Source organism: Melozone crissalis, unplaced genomic scaffold (genome assembly GCF_028551555.1).
Source record: "Melozone crissalis strain CALT ecotype California unplaced genomic scaffold, PUWL_Pcris_2 ptg000006l_1, whole genome shotgun sequence".
Classification (NCBI taxonomy): domain Eukaryota; kingdom Metazoa; phylum Chordata; class Aves; order Passeriformes; family Passerellidae; genus Melozone; species Melozone crissalis.
In genome coordinates, this window is record NW_026535784.1 from 14091355 (window position 1) to 14112373 (window position 21019).

Genomic DNA, 21019 nt, shown 5'->3' on the forward strand with positions numbered 1-21019 from the left:
CAGATATTTTTTGATGATGTTTTATCTCTTTTTCTTACATGTTTCACAGCAAATAATGAGTTCTGGTCTTGCAGTACAAGGCCACTTGCATTTTTTCAAGCTTGCTTAAGTAATAACACTTTCATGTAATATGCTGTTCCACAGAAGGAAGCATTCAATTTGACATCAATAAAGATGAAAGAAAAAAGTCAAAGCAATTTGTACATTCAATATTTACAGTTTTCACCATTCCCCTGCATGCACCTACCTAGCTATTGCATAGACTGAAAGAAGTTTGAAAAAGCCCCTATACTTTTGCTTAATAGCTTAATTGAATTCTCTTCACTTTGAAGGAATATTGCAATGGCAAGCTCCTCTCATTATCTTGTGCTAAAAGGTATGGCCAACTGGATTAGAAATTGCAAACCAGGCAGACACTAGTATATTTTTAATTCTACAGATGTTAAGAATGCCTTTGATTTAGAAACTAGTATTTTATTAACTATGTTCTTGCCTGACTAAAAATTAGACATCACTTTTGGTGAGTACACAGAGAATATCCTTTACTGAGAAACATGACTTGCATCTGAGCATGCCAGTAGTGTGTAAATAGAAATTTTTACAGCCTGACCTCTCAAATGCAGAAATATTTATGTGACTGCCAGTCTGAACATGGTTTTTGATACCACTTTAGTGTGCCCAGGATACAACAGCCATCTTAAACTATAATGCTGCACTGTAGGATTTAAAAAAGAAGATATTTTTCATTTTCTTAACACTACATTGATCATTCTTCCAGTTTCCTATAAAGCAACACAGGGACTAAATTCTCAGGCCTCCAGAGGATCACAGCCCAGCTATTACTACGGAATCATAATCATATTAATGAATTATATATGCCAAAACTAATTAAAATGTTCTCAATAGATTTTTCATAGCATTCTATTTATGAAGCCATATTGTTAGAGCATAGTATAAGGCCAATTGTCTAATAAAAAAACTAATAAGATTTTGTTTGTTACTGGAAATCAATATATTCCAGGTCTGGACTACTCTGTTCTAAAGTACAGAATTGGAAGGTTTTCCATTACTACTACAAACACCTAGAAATAATTACACCACTGAACTGATGTCACCAAAACAGCCGTTACCTTATTACTGAGCAACTGCATTTTTCTTTATCATTAAAGGAAACAGCTTTCTCTCTAAACTCAAAAGAAGTTTAGTGACATGACATGCTGCAGGCTCCAGTGTAGGTATGTTCACTAGAAGAGGCCAGTGTAGAAGAGGGGAAAAAAGAAAGAATTATCATAGTAGTCTTCATCAGAAGGAGGATTTTAACAACAACATGCAGTGCTTCAGGATGTTAGAACGTGCCAAGAGATGCTGAAACGAATTAAATTCATGCTTCTTCTACAGACAAGGGACTAAGGCTGGTTCTGACCTAGATGTTCTGAACTCACACTTGGAAAACCCCAGCTCTGTGCGGTGGCTTTGTGGCAGTGCCATCTCCCAAAACAGCTACCTGAAGTTAGACAGAGATTAACCCTCTGTACATTTTTTTATATAGTTTTTGCATCACTGGGGAAATTTTTACTGCTGTTTACAACACACCCAAAGCATAACATGGTTCAGCTTTCCAGATTGGTCTGTAGAAAGATAAAATAAAATATAAACCACCAACAGTTTAGTAGTAGAGTTGGCAGTGCCAGCTTAACAGTTGGACTCAATGACCTCAGAGGTGTTTTCCTACCTAACTGATTCTATCACTCTCTATTATACTGTGCTGTCTGCTTTAAGAATTTGAATAGAAAATAAATTAAAATAAGGTTTAAAACTGGGCAACTGGAAAAGGGGTTAAAAAAGAGGGTTTGATCATCATGCATAACATAGCAGGACTCAATGATCTTAAAGGTCTTTTCCAGCCTAACTGATACTATAATTCTGTAAGGAATTGAGGGCACCTCATTCTGACCAAGAGCCAAGCTGAGAGCCCAGCTCAGTTTAAGATGGTTCCTGATGGACACTCCTACACCTTCAGAAAAAAAGTGGTGCAGGACAAGGTCACAGGTCTGATTCTGAACTAGATCATACCAGTGTAAAATTTCCACAGCAAACGACATACTTTAACTTGAAGAGATACTGAAAATTAAATCATATTTGAACAAGAGATTTCCTGAAACAAAAGGATGGTCTTTGGAGAAGGAGAGAAGAAGATTGATTATTTGAAATCCATTATAACTTAATGGTTGGAGTAAAAAGTTCTAGTGAAAAAAAACCTATAATAAATCTTGAGAATTTAAAACAATGTTAGCAGTTAAGTATTTATGTAAGAACAATAAAATATAAACATTGAAGAGTTACGAAAAGTACACCACTTTAAATAAGGCATTAATGATCACTTGGTAGAATAAACTTTGAAATACTTGTTTAAAATATTCTTTAAAATATTTTATAAACTATTTTAAAAATATTTCTTGTTTTCTATTCTCACAAGGTTTTCATCTTATTTAAAAAAGCACTATGTCTCTGACCAGTGAAATGAAGGCCATACAACAGTATCAGATTTTATGTCCCAAATATTAATATCCTGGTTTCTCATCCTTTGTTCTTCCCCTTTTTTGATATAAGCAAATCAATCAATAAAATAATAATCCAACTAGTAACATCACATTTTTTGTTTTGAATTTGAAACCTATAAATGCCTAATGGGAGACTTCAAAATTGCAGATATGGGAGTACACAGTTAAAAGCTATGTGTAAAAAGTTTAAAAATAAACCCAAAAAGCATAAAAATTGTTAGGTGGTTAGGAAAAAAAATATTAAAACAATAAGCTATTTTAAAATCAGACAAATGGGGGAATATGGAAAAAAAAAAGAAAACCCAGTCCATCAAAACAAAAAAAAAAAAGGAAATATATTTCATGTTTTTTAAATTAAGAAAAAAATTATTCACTTTAAAAATTGACACATTCACACTTAATAAATCAATATTTAATAAAATAAAATATTTAATAAAATTAAATAATGACTAAAAAGGCACGTAATGAAATACTTTGCCAGAAAAAGCCAGAATGGCTGCTCATTTAACAAACACTTGCATGGATGTCAAGAACATTTAGAACTGATGACATACAATGATTTTGTGGGAAGACTTTTAAATCTGACTTTTCAGAACTCAGACTCATCCTCACAAGCAGAGGAAGATGAAAATCTGCAGACAGACAGACATTTGTACTCTCTACAGATCTTACACCTCCCTCCTGGAGCATCTGCTACTGGCCACACTCAGTGATAACGGATCAGATGGAAGCTGGATCCAATTCCTCTCAGAAATTTCCATGTTCCCTATACTGAAACACTATTCATTTATTTTCTGATACTACTAACACTACCTGTTGGGTAATTGTGCCATGGTTTCCCCACAGAACCCAGTGGACAGAAGGCCTATTGTCATGGAAGAAAGGAACAAGATCATTAGCATATTGTAATATTTTGTAGAATTTTCCCTTTCTAAAAATTTTTTTGAGGCTGCACCTATGTGGATTCCTAATGTTGCAATATAAAAGTTACAGCTCAGGATACATCAAGCTTTAATAGATGTTACTTGCATAAACTTCAAGCTACCTATTTCAGTGTTTTCATGATAAAGACCAAATTATTTTAACATTTTTGCCATAAAAATTCAGCTAGCCTGTGAAATAGGCTTTCTCAGCAGCTACATCATGAAGAGTAGGAAACTGAACAGATGGCTAATTAAAGATAATAGAATTTCTGCATGTATCCAAAATGTTTGAAAACATACAAATCTAAAAGGTGACCTACAAAAAGGTTTTATAAATGAAATATATTTATTTGTATTGAATGCTCTTACATAAAGCAATAGTGAAAAACCTGCTAAATCGTGCATGTCTCTTTTGGCTGTGATATTTCAGCATTTTAAGTGTACTTGGCTCTTTCTATAAAGAACAAATTAGTCTGATTTGCTCTGGCTCACTGAGCATGAAGTGTTCAGGTAACAGCTCACCATCTTGTGGATACATGCAAAATACTGCTTTGGTTGCTTGAGGAAAGTGATAATTTTTCTAAGTTACAGCTTGCATAGAAATTCAATGTTATTTGGCTACTTTGGGAGGCAAAGAGCTACATATTAGAGAACAGCTATTGAAAGTGCAATATGACTACAGAAATTTCCTTGTGTTACAGAAACAAAAGCATTTGTCTGTGAAACAACAATCTTACTCTCCTCTCAAGCAGAATCCAAAATTTATCTTTTCCTTGTGGTTCCATTTCTCCAGTATCAGGCTAAGGATAAAAGTTAATCATCTTGCTAGAGTTAATACATTAAGGAAGTTTGGGCACATACTGAGTGGGAATTGTGGGCAGAATACCAGAGCGAAAAGCATTTATTTGAAAATCCTAGTTAACTGCTAGAGAAGAAACATGAGTAAAAACAGTTCTTTAACTTCTGAAGAAACAGATAGATGGATGTAAGTTTTATACCCCAAATTAAAGAAGATCAACACACATAGCAGCAGCACTACAAATTTTACCTTATTTATTTGTTTGAAACTATGATGCAATCAGGAAGTTGGGTTTATTAATATGCCCTTTTGTATGAATCTGAGAGATTATAAGCAGTTTATTAAGTAATAATTATTGAATCCCTACACACCTTATAAAAATGCTACTAGATTCTTGTATTGTACTAAAACTGAAGGCTACTTTCAAGAAATTCATCACTTTTGATTGATCACATGACTTCTATCTGAAAAAAATCCAGGTCACATAAAACAATACTTGTTGCTGGGACAGTAAGAGCTGTTTCTAACCAATTTAGACATCTGTAGAAGCCAGTTGTATTTACAGCTCATGAGCACAGAAAATCATTAGGTTGATTAAGGTGTTCCTTAAGGAAGACATACAAAACTCCAACATCCACTGCTATTGAAAAGCAGCTGGGATCAACCAAGAAAATAAACCTTTTCCTTTAGTTTGCTGGTGGTTTCTCCCTTTCAGATTACTCATTTATCCTTGGCCTGTGGTTGAACCTGTCTCTTTAACTGGGCTCCAGACATGCTGAGAAGTAAAGCTGTGTGTTTGTGGCACAGGTCCAGTGCTGGAGGAACAATAACTTCATGCAAAAGCAGATTTGGTGGATTCACACCAAATTTCTCAATAGTTCTGCAGACTTGTTAAAATTCATGTGCATGTTGTTGAGATACTGAGAAGTCCATGTAATACCTAATAGACTTTGGGTAACATCAGTGCTTCTTCAGCTTACAAAATGATAATATGTACAAGAAATGCTAAAAGGAAGCAATTCTTCCACAATTTGTCAGCACCCTTCTTTCTCACCAAGTTTCCATGTGGTTCTCACTGCAGTGATGTTTTAAACACAGAAAAGAACTACAACTGTCCATCTGAGTTCACCAAGTTCACATTTGCACTCTCATCAATTCCATGAATCTTTCTTTCAGCTGCTATTCTATGCCTTGATTTCGTTTCAGAAGTTTCTCTGCTGTCATCTGCAGGAAACATTGTGAGCAGGTTCTGTGGATTGCATCAGATGGGTGAAAGCTGGCACTTCAATAATTTATGCTAGCAGCACATTTTCAGTGAGCAACTTGGCCAGCAGCAGCAGAACATCTTAAGAAAGATCTAGGTAACACAGGAGAAGTCTGAAAACTTTTGATTACTTGTCAGCACCACACAAAATGTAGAGATATTAACACTGATGCCAGTAGTCGACCCATACTAATATTAGATCTATATCATATATATTAAATTTAATACTACTTTTCCTGATTTCTGTAAAATTGCTTCCAAGTAATTGATTGACTTTTTATTGTCAATTGCATAAGCTGCTAGGCTAGTATTTGAGTTAGAAGATAAATAAACATAAAGAAAAAATTGAGATTGTTGACAGAATTGATCAGTCACAGTGGAAAGTACTGTTTCATCAAGAACACCTCTCTGATGAAGCATCATGAAAATGTAATTTGATCACCTTTCCTGCCTTCCAAATACAGTATCATATGTGCAAACAAGAACTAAAAATCTACTGACTGCTAGACACACAAAAATGAAGCTTCACACTATTGGGTCAGAGTTTTCTTGCTGCTGAACAGCCTCCAGCACAGGAACAATAAATGCAGTGTTGAGAGTGAAGACTGCAAACATACCTGCAAACTAACACTAAAAACTGTAAGACCTTATTTAGATTTTTTTTTCTCTATTTCTAAGGTAAGGAAGAAAAAATGTTGAGTGTTAGCCAAAACTTAGCTATGCTTAATAGAATACTGTCTCCCAGGGTAAATGTTCATAATCACTTCTAAAGCATGTAAAAATGATATTTCCCTTTGATATGCTGTTCAAAGTGAAAACCCTGTTTCTAAAATTAGAAATTCTAACAGGGAAATAAAGATACTTACAGGGGTATGAAGATAGAAGAAAAGATAGTTGTATGCTGTCTTTGGAATGAATATGATCTGATGGAGTGATAATAGGAGATTGATTATATTTCTTATTTTGGAAGAGCTACTGTACATTCCCACTGTTACAATAGCACCAATTATGTCCACACTTCCTTTCAACAATATTTTTCAAAAGGCTTTATAAAGGATGTTAGAATCATTATCCTAACCTGACTGATAAGAAAATCAAGAAACAGACCACTGAAAAATAACCAACTGAATGTCACCTGGCAGACAAGCAGAAACGAAATATTTCAAGTTTCAGTCCCATATTCTTTTGGCAAGATCCTTATTACATTTTCAAATGCCACTGTCCAAGCAGGGAAGTGCTTATAGAATTTACAAGGCATTGATTGTGCTTTTCTGACAAGCCTGGTCTGTAAGTACCTACTAAATATTACAGCAAGGAGCCATTATTGACTACTAAAACAGTCTCCTCTAGCAAAGGCATCCAGTTGTTAATGGCTGGCAGCAGTTCAAAACCCCTGTTTAATACAGTCTATCCTTTTTAAATGCCCTTGCAATGTTGGTCTTTCCCAGCTGTGACATTTATGATAGGAACAAGCAGGATAGGCAGTGATGTTTTTCTGTTATCTGGTGTAACCATTCCCCTATGCTTTCACAACACCAGGAATTTCAACATGTACAACTCCAATACTTCCCCATGGCTGTTACCTCCTTAGCCATTTGGTGACATTACTTCTTTGAAATAAATGATTTTAAGAAAGAAAAGCTCAAGTAAAATTTTTTGTTGAGAGAAAAAAACATTCACAAGCCTAATCAGACATGACATCAGTAGCAAAAAAACTTTGGCTTTCTCAGAATTACAACAAACAGGCAGTTGCTGAACCTAAAGATCTGTGTGCCAGGCAGGAACTACAGAATGTAGTATGTTCTTTGCCCTTGCACCACCTCCACTTGCCTCCTTCACTAAAAGCTGTTGGCTGCTCCTCTATCACTCATCTAACTCAGTTATGCCTGCTACTGCTACAGAAATTTTCATCCATGCCACAGCTGACAGATTCTGGGCTCTTCATTCAACTCAGGTAGCAAAATGAATTATAATCAGTGCAGACAATCTGCCTGGCAGTGTACAGTGCAATATGTGATAGTGCATCATCCAACATTTAATACATAAATGTATAATTGACCGAGTGCAGGCAGGATCTCCACCAAAGAACAATTTCCCTTTTCAGATTTGTACCAGTGGGTCACTTACTTTATTTTTTTTTAAATAGTTCAATGGTATTTTGCTTAAAAAGTTGCAAGAACATTTAAGAGTTACCCAGAAGTTGTTTTATTTTTAGCATAGGAATGAGTCCAAATACTTTGAAATCAACAAACTGAACTTTTATTTGTAATTAGAAATTGTATTTTGAAACACTGATCAGATAAGACAACACTGCTCTGTGTAAATGATACACACACTAACACACACAAATTACTTATAGGATTAGATAATACCCATAAAAGTACATTCAGAAGGACAAACCCTATTTCTTTGTACTGAGCTACACACCCACCGTAGTCCTCAATGCATGATTGCTACAGCTAAATTGTTATCATCCTTTCTAGATGCCAACAGAAACATTGAAGTTCTGCCCTACTTGCACTAGTCTGCTTTTGTCTGAACTTCTACTGCACCAATTCATGTTCTACTGGATTGTTTGCTACAGAATCTTTGCATTACCAAAGATGAGAAACCACTTATTTGGAGTTTTTTCTACATATTTGACTTCAAAGTCTCTTTTTATTGCAGCAAATAATAATGTTCAGTGGCTGTCTGGACCAACTTCTCCACAGGAAAAGTAGACTTCATTATTTCTGCTACTGGCATAAAACTCTTTGAGGACGTTCTGTGATCTCACACCCAACTCTCAGCAGTCACAACAGAAGAGAATCATGATGACCAAGCTTTTCTTTAAAGAAAAGCCATCTATACAAGAATGAAAAATGTTCATTTATTTTGCTTGAGCACTGGTTTCCTGATTCCTGGTTTTTTTTCCCAGTCCATTGAATGTTCAATTCCCACTGTACAGTACACTCAAATACAGGAAGGATATGATCAGTGGGCGTGATTTTAAAGGTGCAGAACTACCACTGAATTAGATCTGACTGAGCTCAAATGACCCTGGGGCACTTGAACGCCTTGGGATGCATTTACAGATCCAACGATTTAAGCACAAAGATATGACTTTAAATGTATAAAAGCATTCTGCATGTCCTTGCTTAAGGAGTTAAAAGACTCAGAGGCACACATGGTAGTTCTAGAGCTGCTTAAAATGCCAGTAACATTAATTTCAACTCATTTTGTTTTGAAACCAAGAAATTTTGCAGTTATTCATTACTAACCTGGCTGTTAAAGTTGGAGAAATGACAACAGAGGCAAAAATCTTCACCATAGCCATTTTACAAAGATCAGCTGCAGAGCCTACGAAAGAAAGGGATCTGGTTTTAATTTAAAGCATGCAAAAAGAAAATGTTCTTCTTGGAGCCATGGCATAGGAACAAAAAATATCAGAAGATTCTGAATTATAAGAATTTTGTAAACTAGCAGATCCAATTAATGTAATATGTGAAACATTTTAAGATTAATAAATAACAGAGGAAGTAATTATATGTTAATTAAAACTAGAAAATAACAATATGATATCATGTGTTAATTAAAGGTGAATTTGTCATTCACAGCTGTATGTTGAAAAATTGCTTTCTATAAAAAAGGTATGAAATTATCTATCTCTAAGCTTTAATTAAAATTTATCTAATAATCAATTAAAGTTTAATGTCACAAAAGGTCAGAACATTGTTTCAGTGCTGCATTTCAATTTGGAGCCTTAATTTTACACTTTTTCATATTTCCATGTATATGCAAAGTATATTCATTACATTACAGTGTTAAGAGCAGTGGTGCATAAAGCAGTGTCATGGCACGGAATAAATGACACATTTCTGGTCATCAAGAAGCAGAATGATTCTCCAGGCCTGTAGTTTGGTGAAGGGCTTTGTTCCAAACATTTTACACAAAAGATTTATCTGATAAAATATAAAAACAATCCTTTGAGTAAAGAATGGAAGTCATAATCCTCCTTAAACATTAAACATCCTAAATGTCATGGTCATTTTTACAACCCTGTAACTCAATGAATTCTGAGTTTTTTTCTTCCAAATGATTCAACTTTCAGAATAGGGGCAGAGAACAGCCAGGTAGCCAAGTGACAAGGGTAGTCTGCTGGAGGTAATCAGAGAATCACAGAAATCTCCAATCTGAAGGGACACATAGAGATCATCTGTGGATGCCATGGGACAGAGAGAGAGAAATGGCAAGTGTTTCTCACAGTGGCTTGTGAGAAGTTTTAGGGAGCTGGAAAGATGTGATAACTTGTTGACTATAAACAATTTGCAGGTGGTGTCTTTCTACTTTATTTTTCTGTTCCTCTCAAGGACAGTGTGTGAGAAAGATGTTTCTGTTAGTTGGCCAATAGAACAGAATCTATGGTACCACTCTATAAAAACTGCTCGGTTCTTTTGAATAAAACCTTCTTTGCCTTTGCTACAACCCTGCCTCTCGCCTGCTCCTGCCCCGACCCCGGCGCAAGAGTGACAATCAGCAAGTCCAACTCCCCAACTCCCTGCTCCTTGCAGGGCTCTAAATCTCAACCATATGACTGAGAGCATTGTCCAAACACTCTTTGAACTCTGTCAGGCCTGGGGAGCCTGTTCAGTGCCCGGCCACCCTCTGGATGAAGAACCTTTTCCCAATATCCAATCTAAACCTCCCTGACACAGCCTCATGCCATTCCCTGTAGTGACAAGTCTTGCAGCTGTCACTGGAAAAAGGAACTCAGCACCTCCCCCTCCACTCCCTCTCTTGAGGAACCTGCAGATTGGGATGAGGTCACCCCACAGCCTTCTCTTCTCCAGGCTGAGCAACACAAGGGACCTCAGTTGCTCCTTGTAAGTCTTGTCCTCAACCCCTTTCACTGTCTTGGTGACTCTCCTCTGGACACAGTCTGACAGTTTGATGTCCTTATTCTATGCAGGCACCCAAAGTGCACACAGGATGTGAGGTGGGGCCACACCAGGGCAGAGCAGAGTGGGACAGTGACTGGCCAGGGAGGCTGGGTCTGATGTCCCCCAGGAAACAGTGGGACCTTTTTGGCTAGGGAAGAATATCGAAAAGAACAAGGACAAAGGCTTAACATCTCTTCCTTCTCCACAGTCATCTATGACAAGCTGCCTCCTCTGGATCACATGCAGACTCTGTTTTGCTCATTAACTGCACCCATGCTGACCCTCAGCTGATGATCGAGATGGCAATGTCTGACTGTGGATTTAGCCTCAAATCCCTGTCCTGTTTTCCTGTTTACATGATGTGGCAAATTACTCAACACATTACAAAAAGGGACAACTGATATAAAAAGTAAGAAAGGCTGTTTCAGCAAAGGTAAGGTAAATATCTTTAAGTGATTGTGAGAATAAAACTATACTTAGCATTTAGTCCATCACAAAAGATATGCTCTAGATACATTCCATATGAAACATTGTAGAGTAATAAAATTTGAAAGGCTTCTCAAAATATCTTTTTACTGAAATATGATTTTAGGGGTATCCTATTTTAAAAAGAAAATAATTTTCCTTTTAAAAAAGAAAATAAGTACAAATAAATAATTGAAGATAAACTGTTTGCTCTATGGGAATAGGTACAACTGAATAATAATTGAAGAATATTATGCTGTACATTGGTGAAAACTATTGAACTGGGAAATATTCAAAAAGAGAAAAAACACTATGAAAGAAATGTGAGGAACTGAATTGTAATAATTTAAAGCTGCAATTCTGCATTCCTCTCAATATTGCAATGCATCTGACATGTTGTACTATCATTTACTGCTACCATAATCAAAATGTAAACTACTTAAATTAATTATACTATTAGGAAAAACTATAAAACATATTAAATGCAATTTATTACACTAAATGTGATAAAAAGTTTTATAATTTTGAAAGTTTTTATAGACTTCAGATATTATCTTATTGGTGAAATCTTAAAATTGAAACATCATGGTAGTCTAAAATGATTTTTTTTATAAAATTTGGGAATACTGAATATTTTAGAGTTTTTAATCCTTGCTTCACTACACCTTCTAACATTCCATTTTGAGTAACAATTACATTATTTTCCATCAGATTTGTCCTCCAGTACTGCCAACAAAATCTGACAATCTCATTATTGTAGCTACATTGAAGCGAGTGTTCCACAGACAGCCTTGCTCCAGCTCTTGGGACAGATGGACACAGCAAATGCTGCTCAGAGGGCTGTGTCTCTTTATCAGTGCTACACTGTGTGCACTGCAGGACTCACAGAATGGGAATTAGAATAAGAATTCTAGACCTGTAGGTATCTTTGCAGAGACAGTACTCAAAGACTGTCAAACATGACATAAATACTTAAGTCATTTTAAAAATTAAACATTAAAATGAATAATATTTGGAGAGAAAGTGATACTTTCAAAAGAAAAATTCAAATAGCTTTGGAAGGAACATGCCATCACCATGTCTAGAAAGCACTTATAATTCTTCTAAGGGACATCAAGGTAGGAAGGATCTCAGTCTTGGGCTGACAGCTCAGGATTTTTTTTCTTTGGGTGGCTAAATTCTGTACACACTGGAGCTCCAAGTGACCTAACCAGAGTGTGTTATTGTATCAAATTAACTAACATGTCAGCACAGAATGCTGACTTTTACATTTCCAATCTATATGCAAAATGCTTTTCTGTGGAAAAAAACCACCTTTTTTCATGCCCTCTACAGAATTATGTTTGAAGTTTCTGCAAAGAATGGGCTGGATTTCAAAACAAATAATAAAAATGCACAATTATTGTAACATTCTGTATTTCTGAAACTAAAGCTACCTGGCAAAATAAAAGCTGGAATTTGTAAGAAATCACAGAAAGAATCACAGAAAGAATCACAGAAACCTTTCTGGAGTAACAGACTATAAAAACCAGAAAGGAAAGTGTTTAAAGAAACAATGTATCTGAAGAATTGAATTCTAGATATTCTCTCTATACATAGTGTTCATCAATACCTACATTTAACTATCACAGAGCACTTTAGTGTATTAGAATATTTATACTGTTGCTATTATTAATATTACCTGTTATTATTATAATAACATTATATATTATATAATAACAGAATAATATTATTATATTATTCTGTTCACTGGCAATTTCCAAGGTAGATAGAATATATAATTTTAACTTCTTTTTCACAGGAAAACTCACGCCTAGTCTAGTAGACTACTGCAATATCCATTCTTCTGAGATTATCAGAGTTGTTGCCCACTAAAGCTAAGCAGGGATAAAGACAGGTGGGTAGAGAGGAAGGTAGGGAGGCAGATCTTTACCTTGAACAACAAAATTTACAGCCTGCCTCTCTGCTTGAGTGCGTAGCTTGTAATCCTGTGCATTGATGTTGGCCAGGGGCCTCTTGCGTCCCATTATGGAAACCACGTAACCTTGCAGGATTTAAACAAAAATTACTTTTATGTGTTACAGAGTGATTAAAATTAAATTTCAAAAATCATTTTTGAAAATAATACAGATATTTGTAATTATGTGCTGCTTGAGACAATTTAATATTTTGTCCACTGAAAACAGTCAGAGTTTATTTAAACCTTCAACGCTTATTGTATTTTTATATTAAGTATTATTTAATTCAGAGAATTGGTACATGTTATACAAGGAAAACTTTAGTGCTTTAAGGCTGTTCAATTTTTATTAGGAATGTCTACTGATAAAGCAGCGAACTCTCTCTGTGGGGGATGAAACTATAAATACCTAGCAGAATTAGCTATCTATTAGCAGCCATAATTAGAGCTTTCCACACAATGAATAGTTTACTTGGGAATAGTAAAGAAAAATCAATTTGTAGAGTAATTAAATCAGTAATGAATATTTCCCAAAAATATAAAATAGGTTTTTTTGGGGGGGAAAAAAGTTATTTTTTTCCCATTTTCTTTATGTAGTATTTCTATGTTCCTTTCACAGCCAAACTTCCTTAATTCTAGTGTGGTGGGAATTTTTAGTTTAAAATAAACATTAAAACACAGTTAAAGCTTTATGTTAGGCCCTATGATGTATTTTCCTAAAAAACCCCTATTTGGAGGGCAAGTGAGAGGAGTTGAGATAGGAAAAGAGATGTGAGGTTCCTCTTGTCAAAATAACACATACAAACTTAGCTTATCTTCAAAAATAAACTTCTATTCTTATTTTAAGAAAAATGAAAAATCATCCATGTTAAAAATACATCTTGAAAAAAATTTTCTTTCTATTTCTGATCACCTTGACTACCCATGAATTGTCATTAGATACCATGGAAATTCAGACTGACATAGTTTCATCTCCTCTTCTGTGCAAGCACAAGTGGTAAGGAGACCTCTTCAAACAAAAAGTTGTCACCTTATTATGGACAACACATACCCAGGCTTGTGTGCAGAGGATGAATTAATTTAGTTTTCTGTGAATTAGTGCATTTCCAGGAGGGCTGATACCAAAAGTACCAGTTTTGAAACAACAAACTGAATTATCTGGAAGTTAGGATATTTGGCAAATCAGTCTTCCCAATTTAACTAACATTTTCATCATTTTCCATGATGAATAGTATTTAAAGATGGAATTCTTGAACATTGTATTCTTATGTAAAATTAGATTGTATTCTTAAGTAAAATCAGATTTGCTGCAATATCCTGATTCCTGTGAGGTGTGACTCCTCATAACTGAGCAGCATCCCCAGACAAACACCATCATCTGTGTAACAGTGGCAGAGAAGGTGCCTGGTGTCAATGATTAATCTGCAAATGCATGCCTGAATGAGGCCTTAATGTGGTCTTTTCAATATGTCAATAATTTCATAAAAACAGCAGCAGGATATTAATATTAATACACTAACAAATCTCTTCCTCATAATAGAATTATTTATATGTTTTTCATGTCTACATGGAGTATCAGACATTCATAACACTTAAAATATATTAGTCAGGGGGGTGCTGCTCACCTTTGAACTGCAGATAAGTTAAAAAAATTACATTCTAATGAGCTCAATATGTTGGAAAGTTTTGGTGAAAAGTTAGAATCCAAGGTGGATTAACAAGAAAAAAATAATATTGATCTGCTGCAGATTTCTAAAGCTTGTACAACCTAAACAGATTGCTCTTCTACCATTAATGGTTAAAATGGTTGATAGGCAGGAGTGTAAGAAGGAGTAAGAAGTAATTAGACAAGGGTGCTGTGATGACTTTAGAGTATTAGTCAAGATATTCCTGTCTACTGAACTCATAAAGCAGATTCTCTTGCACAGAAGTCTGTTCATTGAAATTCATTCACTTTAAAGAAAATAATGCTGAGTTATTTTAAGTATATCAAAAATATATCATAAATGTATAATATTTTACTAGGTATGTTATGTTTGGCTTAATTACAGCTAAAAATAGATGTTCAGTAACTTCACTTTTCTTGAGCAACATTAATAAACAAAGGAATGCAAATGTGTGACACAATGACAGTTCATACTTCCAGTAGATTTTGAGAGCCTACAAAGTACAAAAAATTAATACTACCAATTTTCATGATTAGAAGTGAATTATATGTTTCTGTCATGACACTCATCCATACAGTAATGGGTAATATTGTATTGCAAATTTACTGTTTATTTCTAAAAAATGTCTTAGTACTGCCTGCCCTTTTAAGAAACAAAAGAACTCAATTTTGACAGTTCCGCTAATTAGCTTTTAAAAGACAATATTTCAAGCAGCTATGTTTTCTCTTCTCAAATTACTGCACTTCTAGGATTCACTAAATATAAATGAATATTTAGACTAAAAACAAATTTGGTGCAAGAAGAGTTTGCAGCTGCTGGCTCCAGAAGCACTCTGTGCACATCTGTCACTGCAGCTACCACCTGAACTTCAAGAACATAAATTCTGATTGATGCAAAGAAAAAATAAGTTTAAAAAAATTGGCTGTGTAAATTGACTGAACTTCCACGGTCCAGCAGCCATGTACCCAATTTATTAGGTAGAAGATTCCTTGGGCTTTTTTTCTGTTGGAGTACATTATATGTCAAAATGATGCGGTGTAACTTGACATTAAGTGGGGTTCATTCTGAGAACAGATGTCTTATTCTGTTAGTGTCTTTCTGAGAAAAGGCAGACTTAACCAGCTCCTTTTAGGGCTAAAAAAGAAAAAAAAAAAACCCAACCCTGATTCACCAAGAAAGGATATTTCATCTTTTTCTGTTGTCCTGTAACTATTTGAATTTGGGTCAAGTTGAATCTTTGTCCTCACCACTGTCACACAGTGCAGATCAATAAACAAAATATGGTCACAGACTTTGGATTACCTTTATTCCGGCACTGCTCAATGGTTTTCTTTGTAAATTCATGCACTTTCTTGTATTTTTGCATAAAACTCTCTATAAATTGACTGGCTTGAACAGGAGTAATTCCCAGGCAGTCAGCGAGACGTTCTTTACCTGGTGGTACAGAAATTATTTCTGTATGCAAAAAAGCAGAACAGAAAACCACTACATACAATAGCACCGGTTTCATGCACAATTAGTGGAATTAATTAACTTTACTTACCTCTATGAAAGAGGATGGATCTGATACACTAAAATCATATTGCAGCAAAATAAATGTTTAACCCTGAGCTTGAATGTTTTACTGAAGTTACTGGGTTAAGCATATAATTAGCAAGAAATATATAGGAAGTATGTAATTAAGCAATTACTAGTTAAAATTTATACCTATAAAGTGGGTGAAATCACTTTTGTTCACAGAGCAATGCTGTAGCTTTAAGCATCATTTTACTAGATCACTGTTGCAATCTCCAAACTTAGAAGAGCAGATAAAGATTTGAAACTAACTTTTAACAAACACAAATATAATGAAGATCTAAAATGGTTGGAGATGTTTAAATTTAGCTAGAAGCTTTAGAATTCAGTCTGAATTTAGAAAGGACGTTTGGAGGCTGGGTCCCACAGATTGCAAAGAGTCCTAGGGACCTCAATGTCAGTAGAAATTGGGGTCCAAATTTTGAGATAAAAGGGTTGGAAAAAGAAAAAAATGGGAAAAAATAAATAGAAAAAATGTTCCAACAGAGGGAGAAAGGAATAATAGCTTTTGGACAGGATACAGGCGCACAATATCTGTTATGCTGGATCTAAGGGCATTTAAAAGAAGATGTGGAAAAAACCTGAAGATATTCCAGAGTGTTAAAATATAAACTAAGAGCTACTGTTTAAACCCACTTATAAATCAAACAGTTCCAGTAAAAATAAAACATACATCAACATTAGTCATATGAAGTTTGAAAGACAGATATATTTGTGTCAGCTGCACAGGAACACAGAACCAGCACTGTCTGCAAAGAACATAAGCTGAGAGGAGACATCTCAAAGCACCAAAGGCATGGAATAGTCATTGTCACAGTAAGACTGTCAAGAAAAATTGTCTGGCACTTTAAAAAGAAGGAGGATTGCAGCCATCTACATGCCATCACTGTCAGGCTGATGTGCACTTCAGAACAATTCTTGTAGCATTTTGTTCTCAGTCACGCCAGGATCTGCACTGAGCTGCAAGAACACCAGTCTGGACAAGGTGCTAGAGGAAGAAATTCACACAGACATCAAAGATGACATTTGCTGAGCTATTATAGATCTATACTCTCTTTTTTTTTGACATCTATTTAATTTGGGTTTTCTTCCTGGGTCAGCAAACGACAAATCTATTTGATAAAGCACACATTGCTAGCAGCTAGGAGACTACTGTAGCTTCCTTAGAGAACTGTAACATCTAAGTTTGTCCATGTTATCCATTTAAAGAACTATTAATATACAGAACAATTGCATAAAATACTAGGAAAATTAAAGCACAATATTAGCAAGGATATCTGGAAGGTCCCAGGGAAATGCAGTTCCCAGGAAGCAAGAAGAGGGGAATGAACAGCCACGTAATTGTGTCAGATCATGCTCCACAGTGCAGGAGCACAGGCCATGCAAGGCAAAGCCCAGGATGGACTAAACCTTCTCTGAGCTCTCTTCTGGAGTTATCTGTGCCAGGGTAATTAGCAGCAGCAGCCTGTGAGTTTCAATGTTCTACATTCTGCAATATAATCTTTCAAAAATTAAAATAGCATTAGTTTTCATTTCAACACTGTGGTAGCCCTCAGTGTTAGTCCAGGGCTTGAACATCCTGCCATTGAATAGAAGGAATTCCTTATTTTACAGATGTTTAAGTTGCTTGCATTTTAGTTCTACGAGATGACTAAGGCAGAAGCAGGTGAATTGAACAGCTCCAAACCAACCAAAAATACTTAAAGAATGTCCTGAGGTGGAAGGGACCCACAAGGATCAATTCCTGGGCCTGCACAGGACACCCCAAGAGTCAAACCATGTGCCTGAGAGTGTTGTCCAAATGCTTCTCGAACTCTAGTTCAGACTTAGGGCTGTGACCACTGCCCTGGGGAGCCTGTTCCAGGGCCCAACCACCCCTCTGGGTGAAAGCTTTTTCCTAATTACCAATCTTCTTTTTCCTTTATTATCCTTCAGAGTTAAGGAAAAGACCTTGAAAGCAGGAACCAAGTGCAACCTAAGAAAACAGAACATGCAACCTAAGAAAAAAAAAAAAGAAAATGAAAAGCTTACTATTTACTACATGAAAGGTTTTTATTAGCTCCTGTAAGCATAATACAGGCAAGCTCCTCAGGGAGTGTTTTTGTAGTTTTCAATCCTAAAAGAAATATTATTCACACTCTTCAGTTGTATTAAAAATGTCTCATTTATGAAAAGTGAGCTGTCTTTTGAAGGGAGACAAACTGTGGGTGGAATTCAGACCATCAATTTCAGGTATATAACAATTACTTTTTGTCAGCCCAGTTTCCATCTAAGTGGTTTAATGATATCATTTCATGTCTTAATTAGGATCTGATCACACTTCTAATGAACTGGAAACTTCTTATTATCTTTGAGGTGCTTCAACTGCCCTTGTTTGAGAGAGAGGGACACAAGGCAAACAAGTAAATGGAGACACTTATATCAAGCACTGCTGCACTGAAATCTTTAGTGCCTGGTTCAAAGCAAGTGAGGGAGTGCCAATACTGTGCTTAAATGTAAACATTAAAGTTCTCTATAGATTAGTAGACAGACACAGGCTCTACTGAGCCCTAGGAATTGAGGCATTTCTGACTATATACAGAACTACAGGGCATTCAGCTGGTGGTGATTCTTCTGATTACATCTGATATCTGCCTGTTCCACCCACAGTGAAGGGAAGAGATAGGAAATGTGTACCATTTGCATGGACCAAGGGGCAGGGGTCATAATGCTGGCATTTTGTAAAGTAACCCAGTGATGAAACCATTCAGGTGGGAAATGGAAGATTTGATTCCAGTCTCAGAACAGAGAGGTCTAAATTTACAGTGTAGGGTATGAGTGCTGGTCTTCTTTAATAAAGATTTTAAACACAGAGGTTTCAAATGCAATCCAGCTTAATGGAAAAATGCAGGTGTGTATGCATACACACACACACACCCCTAAACATAAAAAAGATATTCAGGAGAGCTGAATTTGATGCATTTATTCCCAACTGAATACTATAAACGATAAATGGAATACCCTAGCTGATTCTGCCTTTGGCTCAAGGACTCAGTGCAAAAGATGGCTTAGAAAGCATTCACAACCAGGAACTCAAGATGTAACATTAAGTGTTTCCAAGTTACATAAAGTTTGCAGCCCAGGGCTCTGATTTCCTAAATTACTTTTTCAAGAACACACCCTCTGTAAAGAAAGTTAGTCAGGTGCTCACTGAAGCCAATTCACAAGAACTTCTAGGCTGATGACATACCTGCATTTATCTCCCTAGAAAAGGTAACTTTAGGCATGTACAAAGTATAAGGAGTGTGGGGCATCATTTAGAAATAGCAGGTAGTTTTGGAAAGTGTGAAGAACATCTTGACTTATCTAGGACCTGGTCAAGACTTAGGCAGAATGGGTAACAGTGGATTTTTGCATGATTTCTGCAGTTGTAAAGAAATGGCAACAAACATTAAGACTCAAAGTAAAGGAACACTTTTACACTGTGAGGGTGAGCAAGCACTGGCACAGGTTGCCCAGGGAGGCTGTGGAGCCTTGAAGAGCCCTTTCTCCAGCCCTGAAGACACTAAAAATCTGGATACAGGCCTGGGCAACCAGCCCTGCTTGAACAGGGGGCTGGATCTGATGCCCTAAAGAGGTCCCTTCCAATCTCTGCCATTCTCTGATTCTATAAATGTGATTTCAAACAATAATGGAGTTTTTAAAATTTCATTGCAGTTATTCTCATCTCTGTCTATATACTAAGAAAATTATAGTTAATTAGTTAATTAAAAAGTCCACTCAAAATTAGATATATGTTTTAGTTATATCAGCAGTAAATAAATACAAAATCAGACAATTTTTGTATATGGCAATGTAACTACATTAAATTCTTAATTTTTATACTGAGTAGATAATTTGATAATACTGGATAAAAATATAAATGCAATACTCTGATAAACTTTTACTCACCTTTATAAATTCAGTCTACTTATATAAATGATGAATAAAGTATAAATTTACAGTGGCTGGGTTTTTTCTAAAAATGCCTACCTGCTCCATAAACCACAGAGTAAACGATTCGCTTTGCCTGCTCTCTATCAGCATGTTTCACTTGTTCAATTGGAATCCCTTTCCTAAACAAACAAACAAAAATTACACATTTTCAGTTAAAACTAAGTTGTTATCCCCACAGAAAACTTATTTAAAGTCAATAATCATTCAATAACTACAAAATTGTAAGATATGAATAGATGTACTTGAGGGCTTTTGTTGTCAGCCAGGAATGCACAACTTCTTTACAAATTTTCATGCTGATAGTCCATAGTAAATTAAACTATTTATTTTAATTTTAATCTTCTTCTTTCCATTTCAATTAAATTCTTGGTTAGGAAAAATCCTACTACTATATTACTAGCTTTTCAGGTTGAGGAGGATTTAATAGTGGCTCATGAGAAAAATTAATTTCCAGCAGCAGCATTTCTTCAAGATGTGAGGGTCTAGAGACTCAAAGCAGAAGTCTGACCTAAAGCTTGTTTAAATAAGACTATTTTCAAAGCTTCACTAACAGAAATATCAAACCTTTTCTCAAGAAATAACTGATTGAACAGGCACTGCTTGCTCCATATGCTTTACAGAGCTCCACAATAGCAAGGCTCCATAAAACAGCAGCAGTGGCTGATTCTGAACTCAAGAGTGTATCCAGATTACTCCCAGCCAAGTGTCCTCCTTCCCAGCTCCCATTCTCTCCCAACTGACATAAAACAGTCCTAAAAAATGCTAATGGATTTAGCAATGTGAAAAATGAAAAGCTATGACTATGCAATCATCAAGTATGTGTCATCTATAGTTTTCCTTATCAAAATGCTTCAGAAAGAATACTGAAATTATTAACAACTGAAAGCACTGAAGAATATTGACCATTTGGTTTA

At 35.6% G+C, this 21019-nt stretch overlaps 1 protein-coding gene across 1 annotated transcript in view; it reads right to left on the reverse strand.

The window, feature by feature from the left end:
- The window catches only part of POLN (DNA polymerase nu), an 89916-nt gene that overhangs the window by 13578 nt on the left and 55319 nt on the right, over positions 1–21019 (reverse strand). Inside the window, exons 19-22 of the mRNA XM_054291270.1 lie at positions 20142–20224; positions 15858–15989; positions 12865–12975; positions 8808–8886 (exon numbers count right to left, since the gene is read on the reverse strand). Coding sequence (XP_054147245.1) covers positions 8808–8886; positions 12865–12975; positions 15858–15989; positions 20142–20224 — 405 coding nt within the window. The remainder of the gene's footprint in view (positions 1–8807; positions 8887–12864; positions 12976–15857; positions 15990–20141; positions 20225–21019) is intronic.